At 48.0% G+C, this 18,036-nt stretch overlaps 3 protein-coding genes across 4 annotated transcripts; 2 read left to right on the top strand and 1 right to left on the bottom strand.

Moving 5' to 3' along the window:
* Positions 1-1,362: 1,362 nt before the first annotated feature.
* LOC132264638 (phagocyte signaling-impaired protein) lies at positions 1,363-8,751 on the bottom strand. Of its 2 annotated transcripts, none has more exons than XM_059764902.1 (6): positions 8,671-8,751; positions 7,376-8,484; positions 6,288-6,483; positions 4,319-4,771; positions 2,857-3,729; positions 1,363-1,894 (listed from the first exon to the last, which is right to left on the bottom strand). In XM_059764902.1, the coding sequence occupies exons 1-6, from the start codon at positions 8,723-8,725 to the stop codon at positions 1,719-1,721; spliced, it is 2,862 nt and encodes a 953-aa protein (XP_059620885.1). In that variant the 5' UTR covers positions 8,726-8,751; the 3' UTR covers positions 1,363-1,718. The 2 variants fall into 2 exon arrangements, with proteins under 2 accessions (XP_059620885.1, XP_059620887.1); XM_059764904.1 differs by having other exon boundaries at positions 8,628-8,711.
* An 869-nt stretch (positions 8,752-9,620) lies between these two features.
* LOC132264640 (lysozyme c-1) lies at positions 9,621-10,348 on the top strand. The gene is made up of 3 exons (XM_059764906.1): positions 9,621-9,687; positions 9,749-10,028; positions 10,093-10,348. The coding sequence occupies exons 1-3, from the start codon at positions 9,682-9,684 to the stop codon at positions 10,317-10,319; spliced, it is 513 nt and encodes a 170-aa protein (XP_059620889.1). The 5' UTR covers positions 9,621-9,681; the 3' UTR covers positions 10,320-10,348.
* A 4,255-nt stretch (positions 10,349-14,603) lies between these two features.
* On the top strand, positions 14,604-17,922 carry LOC132264639 (inactive rhomboid protein 1). Its single transcript, XM_059764905.1, has 4 exons — positions 14,604-15,629; positions 15,689-16,721; positions 17,165-17,422; positions 17,499-17,922. The coding sequence occupies exons 1-4, from the start codon at positions 14,626-14,628 to the stop codon at positions 17,769-17,771; spliced, it is 2,568 nt and encodes an 855-aa protein (XP_059620888.1). The 5' UTR covers positions 14,604-14,625; the 3' UTR covers positions 17,772-17,922.
* Positions 17,923-18,036: the final 114 nt, after the last annotated feature.

The raw sequence follows: 18,036 nt of genomic DNA, 5'->3' as shown, positions 1-18,036 counted from the left end.
TTTCACCCCCCAAAAGAAGAGGAAGAAGACGCGCGCTTCTCATTCTCCCGTTTTGTTCACATTGAGCTGGACGAAGCTCGGCTCTATCTGTAATTGCGCAAGAAATCAAATGTCGCAAAATCGACTAAACTGACACCAGGGAGGCTAATTATGACGAAATCTGTCGAAAAAATGGGGATCTTTTGTGGTTTCCGTTCGTCGGTCCGTAGTAAATGGACTTGCAGAGCCTAAACGGTAAGAGATATCGACATGCGGTTTTCACCAAAGGTCAAAAGTCGTACTGCCGCTAGAACTTGGTGATGTCAAATCCAACCCTCCACCCCTCCGACCGCCATTTTGAAAACCCAGCTCTGTGTCTATGGCATGGATCGGACCCAAATTCTAGTATATTATAGCTGGCATCAAGACCTTTCCAACGAACCGTTACTTAAGGACCTAGGTCCTTCCAGACCCTAAATATTAAAACACAAATTTCAAAATTTAAAATAGTCGTAACTCCGCTTCTAATTAACCGATTTAAATGATTTTATATTCATTGGAAAGGTTTCGTAAAATACTATCTCCCTTCCAAACACCATAACTTAATAGGACCACCGCTAGAGGAGCTAAAGTAAAAAAAAAAACCATTTTCAAAATTTCGAAATCGACTAACTTAAAAACTATACAGTGGATTTTCTTTAAATTTCAGTATGTTGTAGCTGAGCTTGCGACCTTTCCAACGAACCCCTATTCAAGAAGATTGAAATCATAGGAGAGAAGATATGGGGGTTCAAAGTTCACGTCTTTACCGACCTCTGTCTCTGGATAATTTTTAAGTCCAAAACTTTATTCAAAGTCAAAATATTTTGAGTGAAATTTTTAGATAGTTTGGTAGTCTAGATTGAGACGTTTCTGAAATGTGCTCATTCTTTTTCATCAATGCCGTAGAATCTGAGATAGAGCGGTTTAAGTTTGGTCCAAGACAATATGCGCCCTCTACTTATGCTTTACGCTCACGAATCTACTGAATTGCCTACTTTGTGGCAATTGAAATCGAAGCAAGCATTGCGAACCAACCCAATATACAAATTAACTTTAATCAAGTATATAACAAACTAAGGATATTAAGTAAATTAGATCCAAAATCACTTTAGCTTACCTACAAATCGAGTCTGTCACATTTCGAGTTGGCAGCGTCGCTCAGCTTACCCATAAGCGAACCTTGGCGTTCAGTTATCACGTTCTTTTACCTTGAGGAACACGGAAAGACGCGGGCTTCTCGTGTATTGGTCGCAACGGTGGAAAATCTCCACCGCGAGCGATGGAAATAATTGGGCAGATTGAAAAATCAATTGCACTCACAATGAACTCGAAAGATGCTCATTTATTTCCACCGAATTTATTATACTTTTCCACTGATGGGCTTGTTTTCTCAGCAAAACTTCCTCACCAATTGTGAAGTGATTTTTTCTCCTCTTCTTCTTCTTCTGCTTTTAAATATACAATTCGCTGTTCTTCTTCTCCACCTCCTTTTTTTTACCTCCTTTTGTGCTCATTGCATCCATTCGTCGGCATTCATTGTGAAAATTGGTGAAATTCGGGAGGCGGCGAATTAATCTCCGTTGTGAAAAGGGGGTGGTTGAAAAGAGGGGTTTGTCTATTTTACCTTCTAACTAAAATGAACATGATGATGTGCAGTTTCGTCCGCAATTCAGCCACTCCGCACAAAACCCCATTTCTTACGACTTCTGCACCATCCGAATTTTCTCTTTGACGGCATTCTTGAGCTCTTTGACCACAAGTCGATGATTCTCCCTGAAAATGCCACTAACAGTCGCCTCAACTTTCGGATTCAGTGACATCGCCGCCAGACTATCCAATAGTTCATTAGAGACTTGTGGCATTTTCCATGAGTCTGCAAAAGGGAAGAAAATAATTCCACAGAGAGTCAGTTAGTAATTATACGAAATTCAGCTGAATTATCAACTTGATTATTTCAATTTGAATTACAGCCGACATTCAAAACGCCCACAATGCAAGAGTGACCCACAAATTAATGAATTGCACTTTATACAATTGTGTGAATACACAAAATCATTCATCTTCGCAACCAGTTCGCAAATTTCCCCTCTTGCACGACTTCAACACACCCTTTAACCCTTTCACGGCGACTCTTGCGATGAAATTAAGGGAAAATTCAGTGAATTTTCACATTAATGTCCCAAAATTTCAACATTCTTCGCTAAAAAGCATTAAATGCATATCAAATTTGTATATCAAAGGCAATTTTCCATTCAAAAATGTCAAAGATAAAATTCTTAGAATTTCAATTACGTCCAAAAGCAAGATTACGAGATCTTAAGTAGACTTTTTCATTGAAAAACATGAGAAAAAATACACATTTGCCTTCCTTCCCAAAGGCAAAAGCTAATTTCATTCACAATGAATTAAATTTTGGATGTTTTAAAAGCATAAAATGGAAATTTCAAGCATTCGCAAAGATGTTTTATATTTTAAAAACACTTCTTCAGGCTCTTTTTCATTGATGAGAATTTTATCATTCAGAAGTTTGGAGTTCTATTTTTGGAAAATTCAAGCATTTTCACTTTATTGACAGTGTCAATAATATTTTATTCTCTTTAATGATTGAAAAGTGATGAAAATCACTGAAATTCTTCAATTTCAACTGTTTAGAATCAGAAAAATGTGTGTAAAAATTGCTTCATCAGTGTTTAAAGTGTCGTGAAAGGGTTGAAAACCAGAAATTGTGCCCTCAAATGTCGCTTCATTGTTAATTCCCTCATGAAAGACTGATAGATTTCAGTCGTTCAGTCTGCAATTGAGCGCATTTCAGAGAGTGAAAAGCCACACACTCACCAAGTGCTGTGTCGCACGCAGTCAGTTGATTTCTCAGACACTTGAGAACATCCACAATTGCCACCAGCCGCTCCTTCTCCGCCACCTGTGCGGCGCCCAGCGCCTCGCCGTTGCCCAGCGACTCGCGCTTCCTGCTCTTCTTGCCCGCCTGCTGGCTGCCAATTGCCGCCGCGCTGAAGCGCTCGTATCCGCACGCCAGCACAAATGAACACAGCGACAGTATCTCAATGCAATTCACCACATTCTCCTGCACGCCGCGCCGCTGCCAAATCACATCACTCTGCTGATTGTGCGTCGCGATGTGCGCCTGCAGGCGCGACGCCACGTCAGTCAAGCACTCACTCAGCGCATCGCCGCGCTCCTTGGGGTTCTCCGCGCCACTGAACACGCACGCCACAAAGTCCGACAGCGCGTGCAGCGTGTCCTCGTACGGCAGCGCCAGCACTGCGTGCAGACGCGACGGCAGAATATTAACTAAGTACTGATCACTGATTGGCCGATAATTGGCCTCACGCGCGCGACTGAACACACCCCGCCAGGCCGCGTGCAGCGCCAAGTGCGTGTCACTCAGTCGGGCATCTTTGGTTGCATCGCGATTCGACAGCAGATTTATGCACGCCGCCGTGAGATGCAGAATCGCCACGCGCAGCCGCAACAGCTCGCGATCCTGCCTGAAGCTCTCCTCGGCCATGTCCTGTGCCGACGTCAGCGTCGTCACGCCATCCGCCGTCGTCACGCTGGTGGGATCCCATCGCACCACCACGGCCAGATCGCGGTTGTCCGTCAGCTGGTCCCACTTGATCTTGTCCTCCTCCGGATGGATTCGCATGCTGCGGAAGCTGGACAAGTTGTGCGCCATCGTGCCGCAGTAACCTGAGGATTGAGTGAATAAAGCCAGTCAGGGAAGAGTTGGAAAAGCTCTAATGGGCGGGGCATGGAAGGGGGCGTGGCATAAGAAGACAAGAAATGACGAATTACTCAAGAAATATTAACTCAACTTGATGTTTTCGCCCCAAAACCACCACAATTTTCAATAAAATACACACAAGATATTATAATCTCACACACACACGCATCTTCTGATTGTTTCCCAAGTGATCAATTCACTTTATCAAGCTGAATTGTTTGCCAAAACCACTCAAACTAATTTGCAAATAATACGGAAATTAACCCCTGAAGATGATTCCAATGTGCCAGAAGATTGCAAGTGCAATTGAGTGTGTGTCGTGAGCTTAAACTTTGCTCACCACACTGAAATCAATATTGAATTAATTAATGAACAATTTCGCATTGCAGCGTCTCATATTGCACAACGACGACGCGATGCACGTCGTCGACAATCTTGTCGATTAAGTGTGCAAACTATCGATTTAACATTTCTCACAAAACTTGACAAGAATGTTGATGATAAACTTTACAAAACACAAGACAGACAAACACACTTGTTGATGTTTTCTCTCACCTGCGATTTCCATTAGAATCGCCTCCACGGAGATTAGTGAATAATGTAAGCTATTCGCGAGCTTCTCGCGAAAGTCCATGAACTCTTGCAGCTTCGAGAAGGAGCCGAACTTGTAGCTCATGGCCAGATACTCGACGCTATCCTTGAGACTCGTTGTGAAGAACTTGAGCGTGGCATCGTACAGTGGCTTGGCAATTGACGGCAGACCAATGCTGGGCAACAGAGCGCAATGGATGAAGCCCATCGAGTCCAGCTGGATGTGCTTGATGTCCAGCGTCTCGTAGATCTTCATGGCGCCCATGCCGCAGCCCAGGAAGTGATACACTTTCAGTGAGAGCAGCTTCGCATGGAAGTTGTTCGGCGAATTGGACAGCAGATACTGCAGAAGACAAAGCGCCTCCACAAGATGCTTCGATGCATTGAAGCGCTGCGACAGATCGTACATCACGTGAACTGCAAAAGGAAAGAAGCGACAATTCTCGCCGTGAGTCGCCAAAGGAAGAAGATTTCCGGGGGATTTTTTTTCCCATCATCTCGTGTTGTAGCAAATTGCAATTATCCCCGCCATTAAATATTCAATCACACCCACTAAGCGAAGCCTGGGCCTTATGTGCAAAAGCACTTTGATGATTGTTCCTCGAAAGTATCCCGCAACTAATGCCCAACACACACACACACGAAAGCAGAGTGAGAGAAAGAAGCACTCGCTTGGATTTTTAGCTTGAATGTTTGATGAAAATTGAATTTTTCTCCGCACACAGAGAATTTTTCATCGCTTCGCTTCGTCCAACACTTTCGCAATTAGCCTTTGTGCTCTCAATTTTTTGACTTTTCTCTGCACTCCACAAAACACTCAGAGAAAAGATTGCAATTATTGTGAAAATACAAAATCAAAAATTCTTGCATAAGAAATCTCTGAAATCAAATTTGAATCTTCCGGATTTTGTGTGATTTTTGTCATATAAATTGATGAAAAATTATGTCATTTCTGATGTGTTTTAGGATTTTAAGATTATTTTTGAGGCCTTAAATTTTCTGTCTTCTCTAATCTTGAATTTAAGTCACATTTTCTAACTTTTTTCTTCACTGTTTCTCATAAGCTTTTCTCTCAATTTCCACTCAATATTTTAATCTAATGTTTAAAAAGTAAATTAATTATTTTCAATTTCATTAAAGTTGGAATATTCTTGAGTAAAATAACTTAAATTTAAAGTCTTTTTCCGTACAAAAATGTAGAATGAATGAAGAACAAAACTTAAGAATTTTCGTCGTAATTTTACATATTTTTTTAGGCAATTTTAACAAATCTTTTAATTCTCCATTAAGCAAAAAATTCTTTTTGAATCCAATTTAAAATTGAAAGTATTTTAAAGTTAAAAGTTTATAAAGAAATTATTCTTACTTTCATTCCTAAATTTATTCTAAAACTCAAGCAAAATCTGATTTTCCTCTATGAAAGTGAGCAATTTTTAGTGTTCGCCAAAGTGTTGCAATTCAAGACAAGGAAGGAAAAGTCTTCATCGCTTCTCAAGTTGAATTTTTTCTTGGCTTCCAACTGACAAAATTGTCTCAATTTCATTGCGATATTTTTCTCTCAGTGCAAAACAGCAAAACAGCAGCTAAAAAGGAGAGCAAAAAGGATCGTCTCACATTGCATTTTCACCGTCAATCAGCGACATGGGGTGAAATTAAAGTCCTTTTCACGCAGCGCTTTAACCCTCAAAAACACCATCGCGCCGATTGATTTTCAAAGCATTCAGCTGATGAACTGTGATTGGCTTTTGCAAATTCTGACCATAGAAAAACACACGCGCGCGCGAGACGCGAAACATCAAACAATCTGTGACACACAACTCAATTTCCACCGTGCAAATCGTGCGAATTGAGGCTCTAGCGAAGGGACAAATTGGCTTTTTCACGCCAACAAGTGGCGGCGCGAGTAGGAAAGGCGATGCGAGACCTAACTCACCGGCCAGCAGCGCGTAAGGATCCGACGGCCCGATCTCCGTGGGCATCAGCTCCACGCCGAACGCCGTCACGCCGTGCTCGTAGTGCAGACTCAGCGCCGTGTGCAGCGCCTCCAGGTGCTCCGTGCTGAGGAACGTGTGCACGCCGACGTAGCGTGAGATTTGCAGCGAGCAAATGTGCTTTTGCATCTGCTCCTTCTGCACGGAGAGAAACACAGAAGAGCGATTATTAGATTAGTCTTGAGCATTTCTATCATTTCTGCAGAAATTGACAGTATTTTTGCAGAGAAATAATCAAAATCAAGCAACAAACAACTTAGTTTAGAGCTCTTAATTCTTGTTCTTGTTCAATGCAACAAAATCAAGGATCTTATTGACGAATCTCATGAGAATTTCACCAAGAAATTTGACCAAAAAGACTCTTATTTGTAAGTATTTTAAAAGAATGTTCAGTGAAACAGATAAAATGCAAACTTTTCAGCATTTATTGCTGACCAAATTGCATTTTTATCTTGATTTTCACTAACCAAACAGTTAAAATAAATGACCAAAATATTTTTCCCCGATTAATTCAATACCAGAATTGCAAAAGAATATAAATACGATACAATTAAGAGGCATTTCTATTGAAAAAAATAACCAAAATCTTTTAATAAACAACGGAAATTACCATTTAATAATTGTATAAATATTTTGAGTAATTTCAGGATCAAAATTTGGTCAATTTTATCAATATGAGGCAAAATTGGGACGCAAACAATGTGTGAAAAATACAGATTCACAATATTTGATACAAAGTCCATCAGACAGATTGTATTTTTCCCTTTCTAATGTCTTACAATTGTCTTTGGATCCTTCTCTAGGCCTTCAGGATCAAAAGAGAGCATAATTTCGGTGTGTTTCAGAGAATCTAATCAAAGACAATTTATAAGACATCATTAGAAAGGGAAAAACACAGTCTTCGCGATGGACTTTGACTGTTGTTCAGTGAAAAATGCTCAGAATTATGCAATAAAGCGGCGATAGAATCGACAAAACAGCCTGAAACTGTGAGAAATTTGCGGCAAATTGCGGTGGAAGATCAACTCACGTTCTGTGGAAGCGTCGTGGAGCTGATTCCGCACTCCACGATAAGACGCGACGCCAAACCGGGGCGCTCGTGCATCGGCAGATACTCGAGGAACATCTTGATGTCCAGTGCACAGCAGGTCTTGTCGCCGAAGAGGCGGAAGTACTCGATCAGCAGCTCGACGTAGTCGCCGAGCAGCGGCGCCGGGTCCTTGTTGCGCTCCCGCAGCCGGCGGTGCAGCTCCAGGCGCGCGAGATACGGGCCGCGCACCTTCTTGCCGCCCTCCATCATCAGGCAGATGAACTCGTGGCACATCTCCATGGTGTGATCCGTGCCCTCGGCCGTGCTCTGCGCGTCCTCGAGGCGGAAGCACGACTCGATGTAGAGCTTGTAGTAGTCCCAGCGGTCCCTGTTGTCGTCCAGCAGCTGCTTCAGCAGCACATTGAGCTCCGCCCACTGGCTCAGGCTCTGCAGCAGGTCGATCTTGATGGACACGGGCGCGCTGGGGTACAGCTTCTTGCACACGGCGCCCTCGAGGAAGTCCAGCGCCTCCTGGAACTTCTCCTGGTGCTGCAGGATGCTGATGTACAGCTGCACGTCCTGCTCGGCGTCCAGCTTGTCCTCGCTGATCAGCTTGTCCACCATGCGCTGCGCCAGCGCCAACAGCACTCTCCGCTTGCCCTTGTCCTCGCTGTCCGGGCCGCGCAGCGCCTGCAGCACGATGCTCATCACCGCCCAGAAGTAGTAGGGGTTCTTGGGGCGCAACTTGTACAGCTGGAGCGCTACCGTTTGCTGGCTCTTGTAGTCATTTATGCGGACGAAGGCCATGAAGAGGTGCGACAGGATCTCCTCGTTCTTCGGCGCCAGCTTCACGGCCTTCTGGTACATGGAGCATATTTTGTCCAGCTGCTCCGTCTCCCTGTAGCAGAACGTCATCACCTGGAGCGTGGGATCATCACAGATATCCTCGTCGGCGAGACTCTTCACGATTGTCTCGCTCTCCTCGTCGCGACCTAACCTCAACAGGGCGAGAGCCTTCAGCGCCCGGCCGCACTGCATCGAGGGGCTCTTCTTCAGCACCTTTTCCGCCTCCTGGAGGGCCTTCTTGTTGTTGCCCACCTCCAGGGAATCTGTGGGCACAGAGAAAACACACATTTTCAGAGATTCTCCTCCCCGGCTGCGGCCAGAGACGACAAACACCGGCCGTTTCTCTGGCCGCACAGCGCGCACGACGCCACTTTGGGACTCTGTCGCGGCGCCACGGCTTCCTCACCTTCGGGAGAGGCAAGAGACACTCGGAAAACAGGGATATTTACCATAAATAGGGCGTAAACGCCTCTCAACGATAGCTTCCTGCACGTGTTGCGCCATGTTTATTTTCCCACTAAACGTCAAACTCTGGCAGCCGACTATCCCAGTGTTTCGGATTATCTACGAATCTCACATTTGAATCAAACTGAAATTGGGGGTCATTGGCACAAAATTTGTGCTTAGAATGATTTACAAGAGTATAATGAAATTGATAAAAGCTTAATTACCGTTGCTTTTTGTGAGATTCGCAGTAAATTTAGTGGGGAATTCAGCCCAAATTTTGTATAGAAGAATCATGAAACACAGATGAAACATCTTCGTCAAGTTTGGCGCGTGTTTGAATTCAAGTGGCTTTATGGCACAAAAGGCAGATTATTGCTACAATAAAACCCACTTTATTCTATTTATTGCATTCATTCTCACAATTCTGAAGAAATAATTCTTTTTCTTTATAAGTTTATCAATGTCTGGATTACCCATCAAAGTCTGTATCACAATAAATCATGTTTATGTTTGATTTTCGAGTGTAAATTTCGTATCTTTTTATCAAGAAAATTTTGAAATTATCACAGTCTTATCACGGAAAATTACACAGATTCCCAAAATCAATTATATTTTTATTATATCGCTAAATCCACAATTCTTCTTGTGTGCCTCTTCAATTAAGCTTGCATCATTATTAATTTTCAGAACTACTAAGATATGATGATTATAGTGTGTTCGTGTGGTTCCAGAGAAATTCTCTCGTCTTATCGTGCTATTTTTAAAGAAATAAGAGAAGGCCAAACGTTGTCACATGTGAATGTAAAAGAAAATCTATCTCCAAGTCGTTTTCCAAACTCTCTAAACCACCGATTTTTTCAGGAACACTTCCACACTCCTTATCAAATCGCCGCCAATGTGTCGATTTCCGCACTCTGCAAACCTTTATAAAGTCACATCGCTGCGACAGTCTCAGTTGAATTGTGGCTTTGCAAAGAATAACATTGAGTCCACTGGAAAAAGTGTTCAGCAGAATGAAAGTGAGTCAGTCATTCTCTATTTCGTCACCACAATTTGTGATTAATTCCATTGACAATTCAGCTGTTTGCTTTCGTGCTTCTCGGGTTGTTCCTGGGCCTCTGCGACGCTCGCAGATATGATGAATGTGAGCTGGCCAGGGAATTGGCGCAATACTTCCCTCGCAGTCAACTGCCGGATTGGATTTGCCTGGTGCAGAGCGAGAGTAATTTCGACACTCGCGCCATGAACAAGCACAACAAGGACGGATCCTGGGACTGGGGCCTCTTCCAGATCAACGACCGCTACTGGTGCTCTGGTCATCACCATGAGCGCAAGAACATTTGCGGCATCGACTGCGAAAGTGCGTGAATCACTTCCTATCGAGGGAATTCGGTGAATTCAAGATAACCGGGCTTTCTTTCCAGCAATGCTGAACTCTGGCCTCGGATATCAGATCAACTGCGTAAAGAAGATCCACAAGATACACGGATTCGAGGGCTGGGAAGGCTGGAAGGCAAAGTGCATGGGAAGGAATCTGCCCAGCCTGGATCACTGCTTCAACACCTCGGCGTACTTTTTCACGATGGAGTACGACAACTTGCCGGAACTGCTCACGATCACCAACGGATTGGGATTGTTGTCCAAAAATTAGAAGCAGGAAGAATAAGCATGTCAATGATGATTCGCCTGAGAGGCAATCCTTGAAATAAATCATTGGTATGTAAATGCGTCTTTAGCTGCTTTTCCTTATCAAATGATGAAAAACTTTACGCACTAGAATTCATTCGCTAGTTTTCTAGAATCAATTCTCTGATAAGAATGAAATATTTGTGAATGGAAGAAAAATCAACCAGATTTCTGTTTGATTTCACCCCTAAATTTCTCTCTGTGTCCTCAAGAGACCCGAAAGGACGAGACATCCTGTCTATAAACACAGTGAAATTCCTGCTCCGTCATTTCCCGCGCAGCACTGTCCGCCGGCGCCCAGGACACGCGGCGCGGTGTGCGTCTGGGAAAAGCGCGCGCGCTGCGAGGGTTTTCCCTCCCTGTCGCATCAGCAGTTTTCCCCGCGTGCCACCCCCGCACCGCCCCGCGGCTGCTCGGCACAACTTTCCCTTGTCGGCTGGCGCCGAGCGCCGCCGAGCAGGGTGTGCTTGAGCAGCTCGTCCTGTCGGAGCCATTTTGTGCTTTTCCATTGTGTCAGCCACGGCGGAAAAGGGCTGTTCTGCTGAAAATTGTCGTGGGTGGAAAACAGTGGTGCCCCCAGAGGTCGCAGGCATGGTGCACTGATAGCGCTGGTGCGTGCGTGCGTGAGCCCAGCTGTGGAATTGTGATAGGGAAGAGCGCGGAGTGATTTTTCCATCATCATCATATACGCCAAAGGACACACAATCGATTTTTCTGCACCATCACGGAAAAGCGCCTCTCTTGGGTGCGTGGAAAAGTCCCTCCTCTTGCGGAGTTCCTCGCGTGATTCACTGCCCGGGCGCCGTTGCTGAAGCACGATTCCGTGGATGTCGGACGACGGGAGCGATTACAAGCATCCGCAGTCGCTCAAGTCCTCCAGCGCCCCATCCGCCGCCGCCAGCCACCCGGACGGACTCTTGGCCACCCACAATGGCGGCCTGTGCGTCAGCGTGGGCTGCAACACCACCATCAGCCGCCGCAAGGGCTCCGCCTCGCACGGCGCGCCCCACTTCCAGCTGGCGCCCCCGGGCCACTCCCTGAAGGACCGCGAGCCCGAGAACGCCTACGGCAACATCGTGTCGCCCAGTCGGTGAGTGAAGCGCCCCCAAAACGGCCCACAACATTCTTCACCTCCAATCCGAAGCTTTTGGGGAGCTTTCACTGAGTGGAAACTTCCTGAATTTCCCCAGAATTCATTAAAATCTGTCATTTGCATCCCACTGACCGTCGAGGAAGTTTTAATTCACATTCGTGGACAGGCAGTGAAATGCCAGAAACAGGACAATTGAAGGCCAAAAGAGTTTTCTCGGGTGATTTTCTCTGGACTGAGAAACTTTTGTGGACCATTAAAATTGTTTTATCTACACTAATTGGATTGCTGTGAAAACTCAAAGAATCAAAAATAACATCTTCCATTCATTAACTTGCTGAAAAGCGATGTGAAAATGCGTAACAAATTACAAGACTACTTCTGAGAAGTGAACAAATATGTGTAAATTGCAGTCTTACTTCCCAGAATTATGTTTATTGGGTGAAATGCTGGGCTTTCATCGCTTTTATGCCTTTGATGCAATAATTGGATGTTTTCAATATCAATTCACGTACGCAATTTAATATTCAAAATAAAATGTCCTTTTTGTGGAATTCCCGGGAAAATCATTTAATCTGGTTAAATATTTTAATTAGCAAAAATTGCTGAAATTTAAAAGGCATGTTTAAAGGGCACATTTAAAAGACGGTTTTGCTGTTTTTTTTTCATGGGAGAAAAAAGAGATCAATTTTAGGACATTAAATCTTCTCAAACTGCCCAAGATGACCAGGACGATTTCCACTTCCGTTTGCAGATACATTCCGCCGGACCAGTACCAGCTGACTGCGCGGATCGCGGCTACGGCGCCGCCGCCGGAGCGCTTCTCGGATGACATCGTGACATGCTGCTTGCCGCCGCCGTCTCCGGCGCCCAACAGCGACCGCTTCGTCATGGGCCTGCCGTCGCCGGCGCCATCGCCCTCCGGCGGCTACGGCGAGTGTGGGGCGGCGCGCTACGTGCACCATCGCACGCTGTCGCCCAATTCGCGCTACCGCGCGTCCTACAGCGACCGCTTCCGCGACGTGTCGCCCAAGTGCGACCGCTTCGCGCCGCCCACTGCCCACTATCTCGCCAACAGCACGCCGCTGGCCTCCGCGGACAACTACAGTTACCTCACGTCCACCGTGCACACGCCCGTGAAGCGGTGAGTGGCTCAAAACCCTCTTAAGCACTGAAAATTCAGATGCATGTTGAAGAATTGGAAAGAAAATTCAGCCTTTTTGTAGTGCCAAAAAGTGTTACAAAAAGCTCTAAAATTGGTTGTTATTTTAATGTTTGAATCTCCAACTGAAATAAACACTTCAGTGGAATTGTTTATTTACTCAATTCTCGTATTTACTGTACAAAACTAACAATTTGTTGCAGCAAAAACAAATCTGTTTCGTCTTTCTCACTGTGTAAATTGCAACTGAGGCAAGAAATTCTTGTGCAGAGAATCCTGGTTCAGGATTTTCCGCCAATTTTCCAGCTCGCGGGTGAGAACAAAGGCCGCCGAGGGCGAAGGAAGAAGGTGTCTGTCCTTTGGCAGTGATTCGCCAGATTTTCTGCTTCGTCGAGACCTAATTCAATATCCCCAATCAATTATAATGAGACGCCCAATTGATTTATCGGTGACCTTTTTGCCTCTCTTCGTGCATCGCAGAGTCTCTGTCGTCGAGATTAGTCCTATTCTTGCACAAACAATTAGTCGACAGCAGGACTAATTTCGCATTATTGTCGATATTAAGGACACTCTTCGCAGTGCAATTGATCCGAAGTGCGGATGAATTATTCAGCTGTTTGAGGAGAAAGTCGCTGAATTATTAACTAATTGGGGACTATCATATCGCAATACGACTGGATAAATAATTCCACAGAGAAATTCATGTTGCGCCTCTCAAAAGTTTGTGTCTCTTTCCCTATTAATTTGCCCCGGAAAAATTGTCCGTGTGAATGCGCTCAAATTTCTGCTCTGTGGGCGAAATTTGACGCCTTTTGGGGGTGAAAATTTCAGGAAATTTTACCATACAAGAGAGAAACTGCCACATAAATCTTCCCACTGACTCTCTAATTATTGTCCTAATAATTAATATCCCTCGTGAGATTTAAGAGGTACATCTCACCTCACTTTGCTCTGCTGAACAAACCGTGTTTCCTCGAGATTTTCCCACAGGGTTAGTCACTCGTCGGCAACTTTCCCCGGCTCTCCATTAGCAATTTCGCTCAATTATTCACCGCTGAAAGTCATTTTTGCACCATTTTCAATTAACTTCGGGCATTTTAAGTGTCCCACGTGAGATTTGAAGGCTTTTCCATGCGAATTTGCAGCATTTCTGCACCCAAACTATTCCTAAAATATTCTTCTGACAAAAATGTGTTGAATTAAAAACATGTTTACTCAATGTTCAATTTATTGAACAGTCTCTGAAAGCACACAAAAATATGCTTCGCACAGCATAATTCTTCACACTGTTAGAAATCATATTCGCCATCCTTTTTTCTGGCAATTCGAAAGCCAAAAAAGGAACAATTATTCCGTGAAAAGGTACCAAAAACAGCCTGGAATCTGATGTTTTTCGCGTCCTTTTCCAGATACGTTCCGACGCCTCCGCCGCCAACTGCCGACGTGTACAGCGACTCTTCCGTGTCTGGCGTCTCCTCGGCCAGCAGCGGGGCGCTCTGCCCCGTGGGCTACTCCCTGCCGCCCTCCGCCGCACCGCCGGCGAACGGAGGCGGCGGCACGATGCGCAACAACGTGCCGTACCGCCTGCGGCTCAAGTGCTGCCTGAACGAGCACCAGATGGCGGCCGTGGGCCCGGGAGTAGCCGATCACTACGCCACGCCGCCCCGCGTGCGCCCCATCAAGTGTCCGGCCGCGCCGCCGTGCTCCGTGACGCCGACGCCGCGTCCCAGCCACGACTACATGCCGCGCACGCCCAGCGTGGAGTACATGGGCCCCAATGCGGGGCGCGTCGTGACGCCCGTGAGCGTGATGAGCGAGCCCGGCGGCGCCACGTGCACGCACTGCAACACCATGCGCCGCACCACGGGCGTGCACCAGACCACGCAGACCACGGGCCCCATCAGCCCCGTGCCGCCGTCGCTGCCCGTGTCGTCGGCCGAGTCCTCGCACTCGGAGCTCAGCACTGCCGGCGACTCCACGTCGCCGCCGAGCCCGCCCTCCACGGCGTCCTTGGCCTCCATGTCGCTGCTGCCGCAGCAGTCCTCGGGCGCCGCCACGGCCGCGCCCACACCGTCAGCCTCCCAGGCGCCCATCTCGCCGGTGCCGTCGCTGCTCAACCAGCAGCAGCAGCCGAACTCCTCGGCGGACGACCTCTCGTCGCCGGCGTCGTCGCACAAGCAGCCGCCGCAGCTGCCGGCGCAGGAGCGCACCGCGCCGGGAATGCTGAACAACCGCTCGCTGGTGCTGCACCACGGCAGCACGTTGACGCTGCAGCGCGGCACAATGCGGCCGCACATGCAGCAGATGCGCATCTCGCGCAAGCAGCGCGTGAAGAACTACCTGCGCCACGAGCTGGCCAAGTTCTTCGGCGTGGACACGATGGACGAGGAGCACGAGCGCATCAAGTGGTCGGAGCGCCAGAAGCGCCTGGCGCTGCGGCGCTTCGGGCCGCTTAACGAGAACGCCGAGGGCGGCGCATTCCCCAGCGGCGAGCGGCGTGAACAGCACGGCGACAGGCCAGATATTCTGCCCGCTCAGACGTCCGAGGAGATGAGCGTGCGCCATCTGAACGCCGATCGGCGGGCGGCTGGCGAGGCCATCGAGAGGAAGGCGTCGGTGGCGAAGATGGCCTGGCAGGGCGTCACGTACATCATCCACGCGCTGAGCAAGAAGAATCCGCGCTCCACGTTCCAGTGGTCCAGGAGCTTCGCGCCGCTGCACTGCACGAGCCAGGAGGACCTGAACAGCGACATGTGCGAGGGATTGTCGCCTCTGCAGGACGACGAGGTGTTCTTCGACTCTCCCTCGACGCCAGGCGCAGCGCCGGCGACCAATGGGAGCGTGACCAGCGCGCCGGGACGGCAGCAGAGCGGCCAGATGATAGACAACGCGCGGCCGATTTACATGGGAGAGCGCGTTCACGGCTGGCGGACAAAGTCTACGGAGTCACAGCTGATGGGGCAACGTAGCCGCGGCCAGAGGATCTCGTCGCAGTGTCTCGACGGAGTGGTGGACAATTCCCGGTAGGTTTTCCCATCGCAAGACGCACTTATCTTTGCTAATCTTGAAGGTTTCTTTGCAGTCGCCCGCTGACGCACTCCCTGAAGCTGCTGCGTGCGCACGAGCTGGACGATCGCCACGACTATCGGCCATTTTTCACGTACTGGATCAACACGGTGCAGATCCTGGTGCTCATCATCTCGCTCATCTGCTACGGCGTGGGCCCCATCGGCATTGGTATCGAGCAGAAGAGCGGCCAGGTGCTGGTGACCAGCCTGTCGCTGCAGCAGGTGCAGCACACGGAGCAGCGCAACGTGTGGATTGGGCTGCGCAACGATGATCTGGTGCATCTGGGCGCCAAGTTCGCCGCGTGCATGCGGCGCGACAAGAAGATCCTCGACGTGACGGCCAAGACGCGACGGCAGGAGCGCGAGACGGCGTGCTGCATCCGGAACGACGACTCCGGGTGCGTGCAAAGCTCACAGGCGGATTGCAGCATCCGCGGCCTGTGGCCCACCAAGTCCATCTCCACGTGGAAGAAGTGGTCGCCGGGCGACTCGGGCCCCGGCGGCCGCATCTCCGGCTCCGTGTGCGGCCTCGACCCGAAGTACTGCGACGCGCCGGCGTCCATTGCGCCGTACGAGTGGCCGGACGACATCACCAAGTGGCCGATCTGCCGCAAGACGAACGCCTTCTCGCAGCGCTTCCGCTTCAAGGACCACACGGCGGAGCACATGGTGTGCGAGGTGATCGGCCATCCGTGCTGCACGGGCGTGTACGGCGAGTGCAGGATCACGACGCGCGAGTACTGCGACTTCGTGAGCGGCTACTTCCACGAGGAGGCCAGCCTGTGCAGCCAGGTGAGCTGCCTGAACGACGTCTGCGGCATGTTCCCCTTCATGGCGCCCAACTATCCCGACCAGTTCTACCGCCTCTTCACGTCGCTCTGCCTGCACGCCGGCGTGCTGCACCTCGCCATCACCGTTGCCTTCCAACACGTTTTCCTCGCCGACCTCGAGCGCCTCCTCGGCCCCATTCGCACCGCCGTGCTCTACATTTGCTCCGGCATCGCCGGCAACCTCACCAGTGCCATCTTCGTGCCCTACAAGCCGGAGGCGAGTAGCCACTGATCCTTTTGCTTTCTAGGACATCAATTCTCGATCTTGGGCTGAAAACATTTCCATTTAGTGCGCAAAACCGATGTTTTAGGAGCTTTTAAACGAGCTTTCTGCTCAGTTTACCACTGATGACCAATGTCTAACCAAAATCTAACTCCTAGTTTCAAGCTAGCAAGGTTTTGAACAAGATTTCACAATTATTAAAGAATAAGACTTGGGAAATAGCGCGGAAAAAGTGTTTCTAAGAAGATTTCCTGCATTTCCCACTGCAAAATTCAGTGATAAAGTTATTAATTGGTTGTTAGCTGGTCATAATTTGGTTATCAGCTCAGATCTTAAAGCGTTTCTATCTCAGCTAAGCTCTCTACTCAAACTATGGCTTCTTCTTAAGGCAAGGACTCTGACCTGATCATGACTCTCTGTCTCGTCCTGTTTCGCAGGTGGGCCCTCTGGCGTCGCTGGCGGGCACGATATCTTCGCTGTCAGTGCTGCTGCTGCTCATCCATTGGAAGCAACTGAAGAAGCCACACTTAGCTCTAGTTAAATTGTTAATTATCATTGGCACATTGTTCGGCATCGGGACGCTTCCGTGGCAGCAGAATTTCGCCGGTCTCATCGCTGGGATCGTCTCAGGAATCGCGCTGACCGTGGCGCTCGTTCCCTTCGTCAGTCTCACCAAATACGGACGCAAGAGTAAAGTAAGTTTGAATACTGAGATGCTCTTTGAGTCAACTTTTCATCACTCTTTTCTTTCCACCAATTTTGCCTCTGCAGATTAATCTCGTGTGGTCAATAATGCTGTTCTATTTGGCCACTTATGTGGCGATGTTCGTCATTTTCTACCTGTTTCCGTCAGCCTTCACCAATCTCGGCTTCGGCGACGTGATCAACGGCGGGACCAGTTTCGGGGGAATCAACAATATTTACGGAAATGGCGCGGGCGGCGCGCCCGGCGCCAATGCGCCCCCTGCGGGCACTTCCGGAACTGGCGGCGGCGGCGGAAGCGTCTCTGGCGGCGCCAAGCAAATGCTCCTCGGGCAGGCATGAAATTACTTCTCCGGAGTTTACACACTCCGTCGCACTTTCCGGTGAGCATTTCGTGGACGACGCATTAATAAGTTATGAATATTGATGAGCAGAAGAAGGAAGAGATATGTATTCGTGAATCAATAATTAAAATAATAATTTAAAATATATTCCCAGGATATTATTAGACGGGATTTAACTTTGTGCGCCGCGGTGAAAAGTTTCATCGCCTTGTTTTGAGTGTCTTGCGGCGTCACGGAATTAAATATTCAAATGGCTTTTAAAT

The sequence above is a fragment of the Phlebotomus argentipes genome, unplaced genomic scaffold, assembly GCF_947086385.1.
Source record: "Phlebotomus argentipes unplaced genomic scaffold, Phlebotomus argentipes genome assembly contig_2, whole genome shotgun sequence".
Taxonomy (NCBI): Eukaryota; Metazoa; Arthropoda; class Insecta; order Diptera; family Psychodidae; genus Phlebotomus; species Phlebotomus argentipes.
This window is presented reverse-complemented; position numbering and strand designations above follow the sequence as displayed.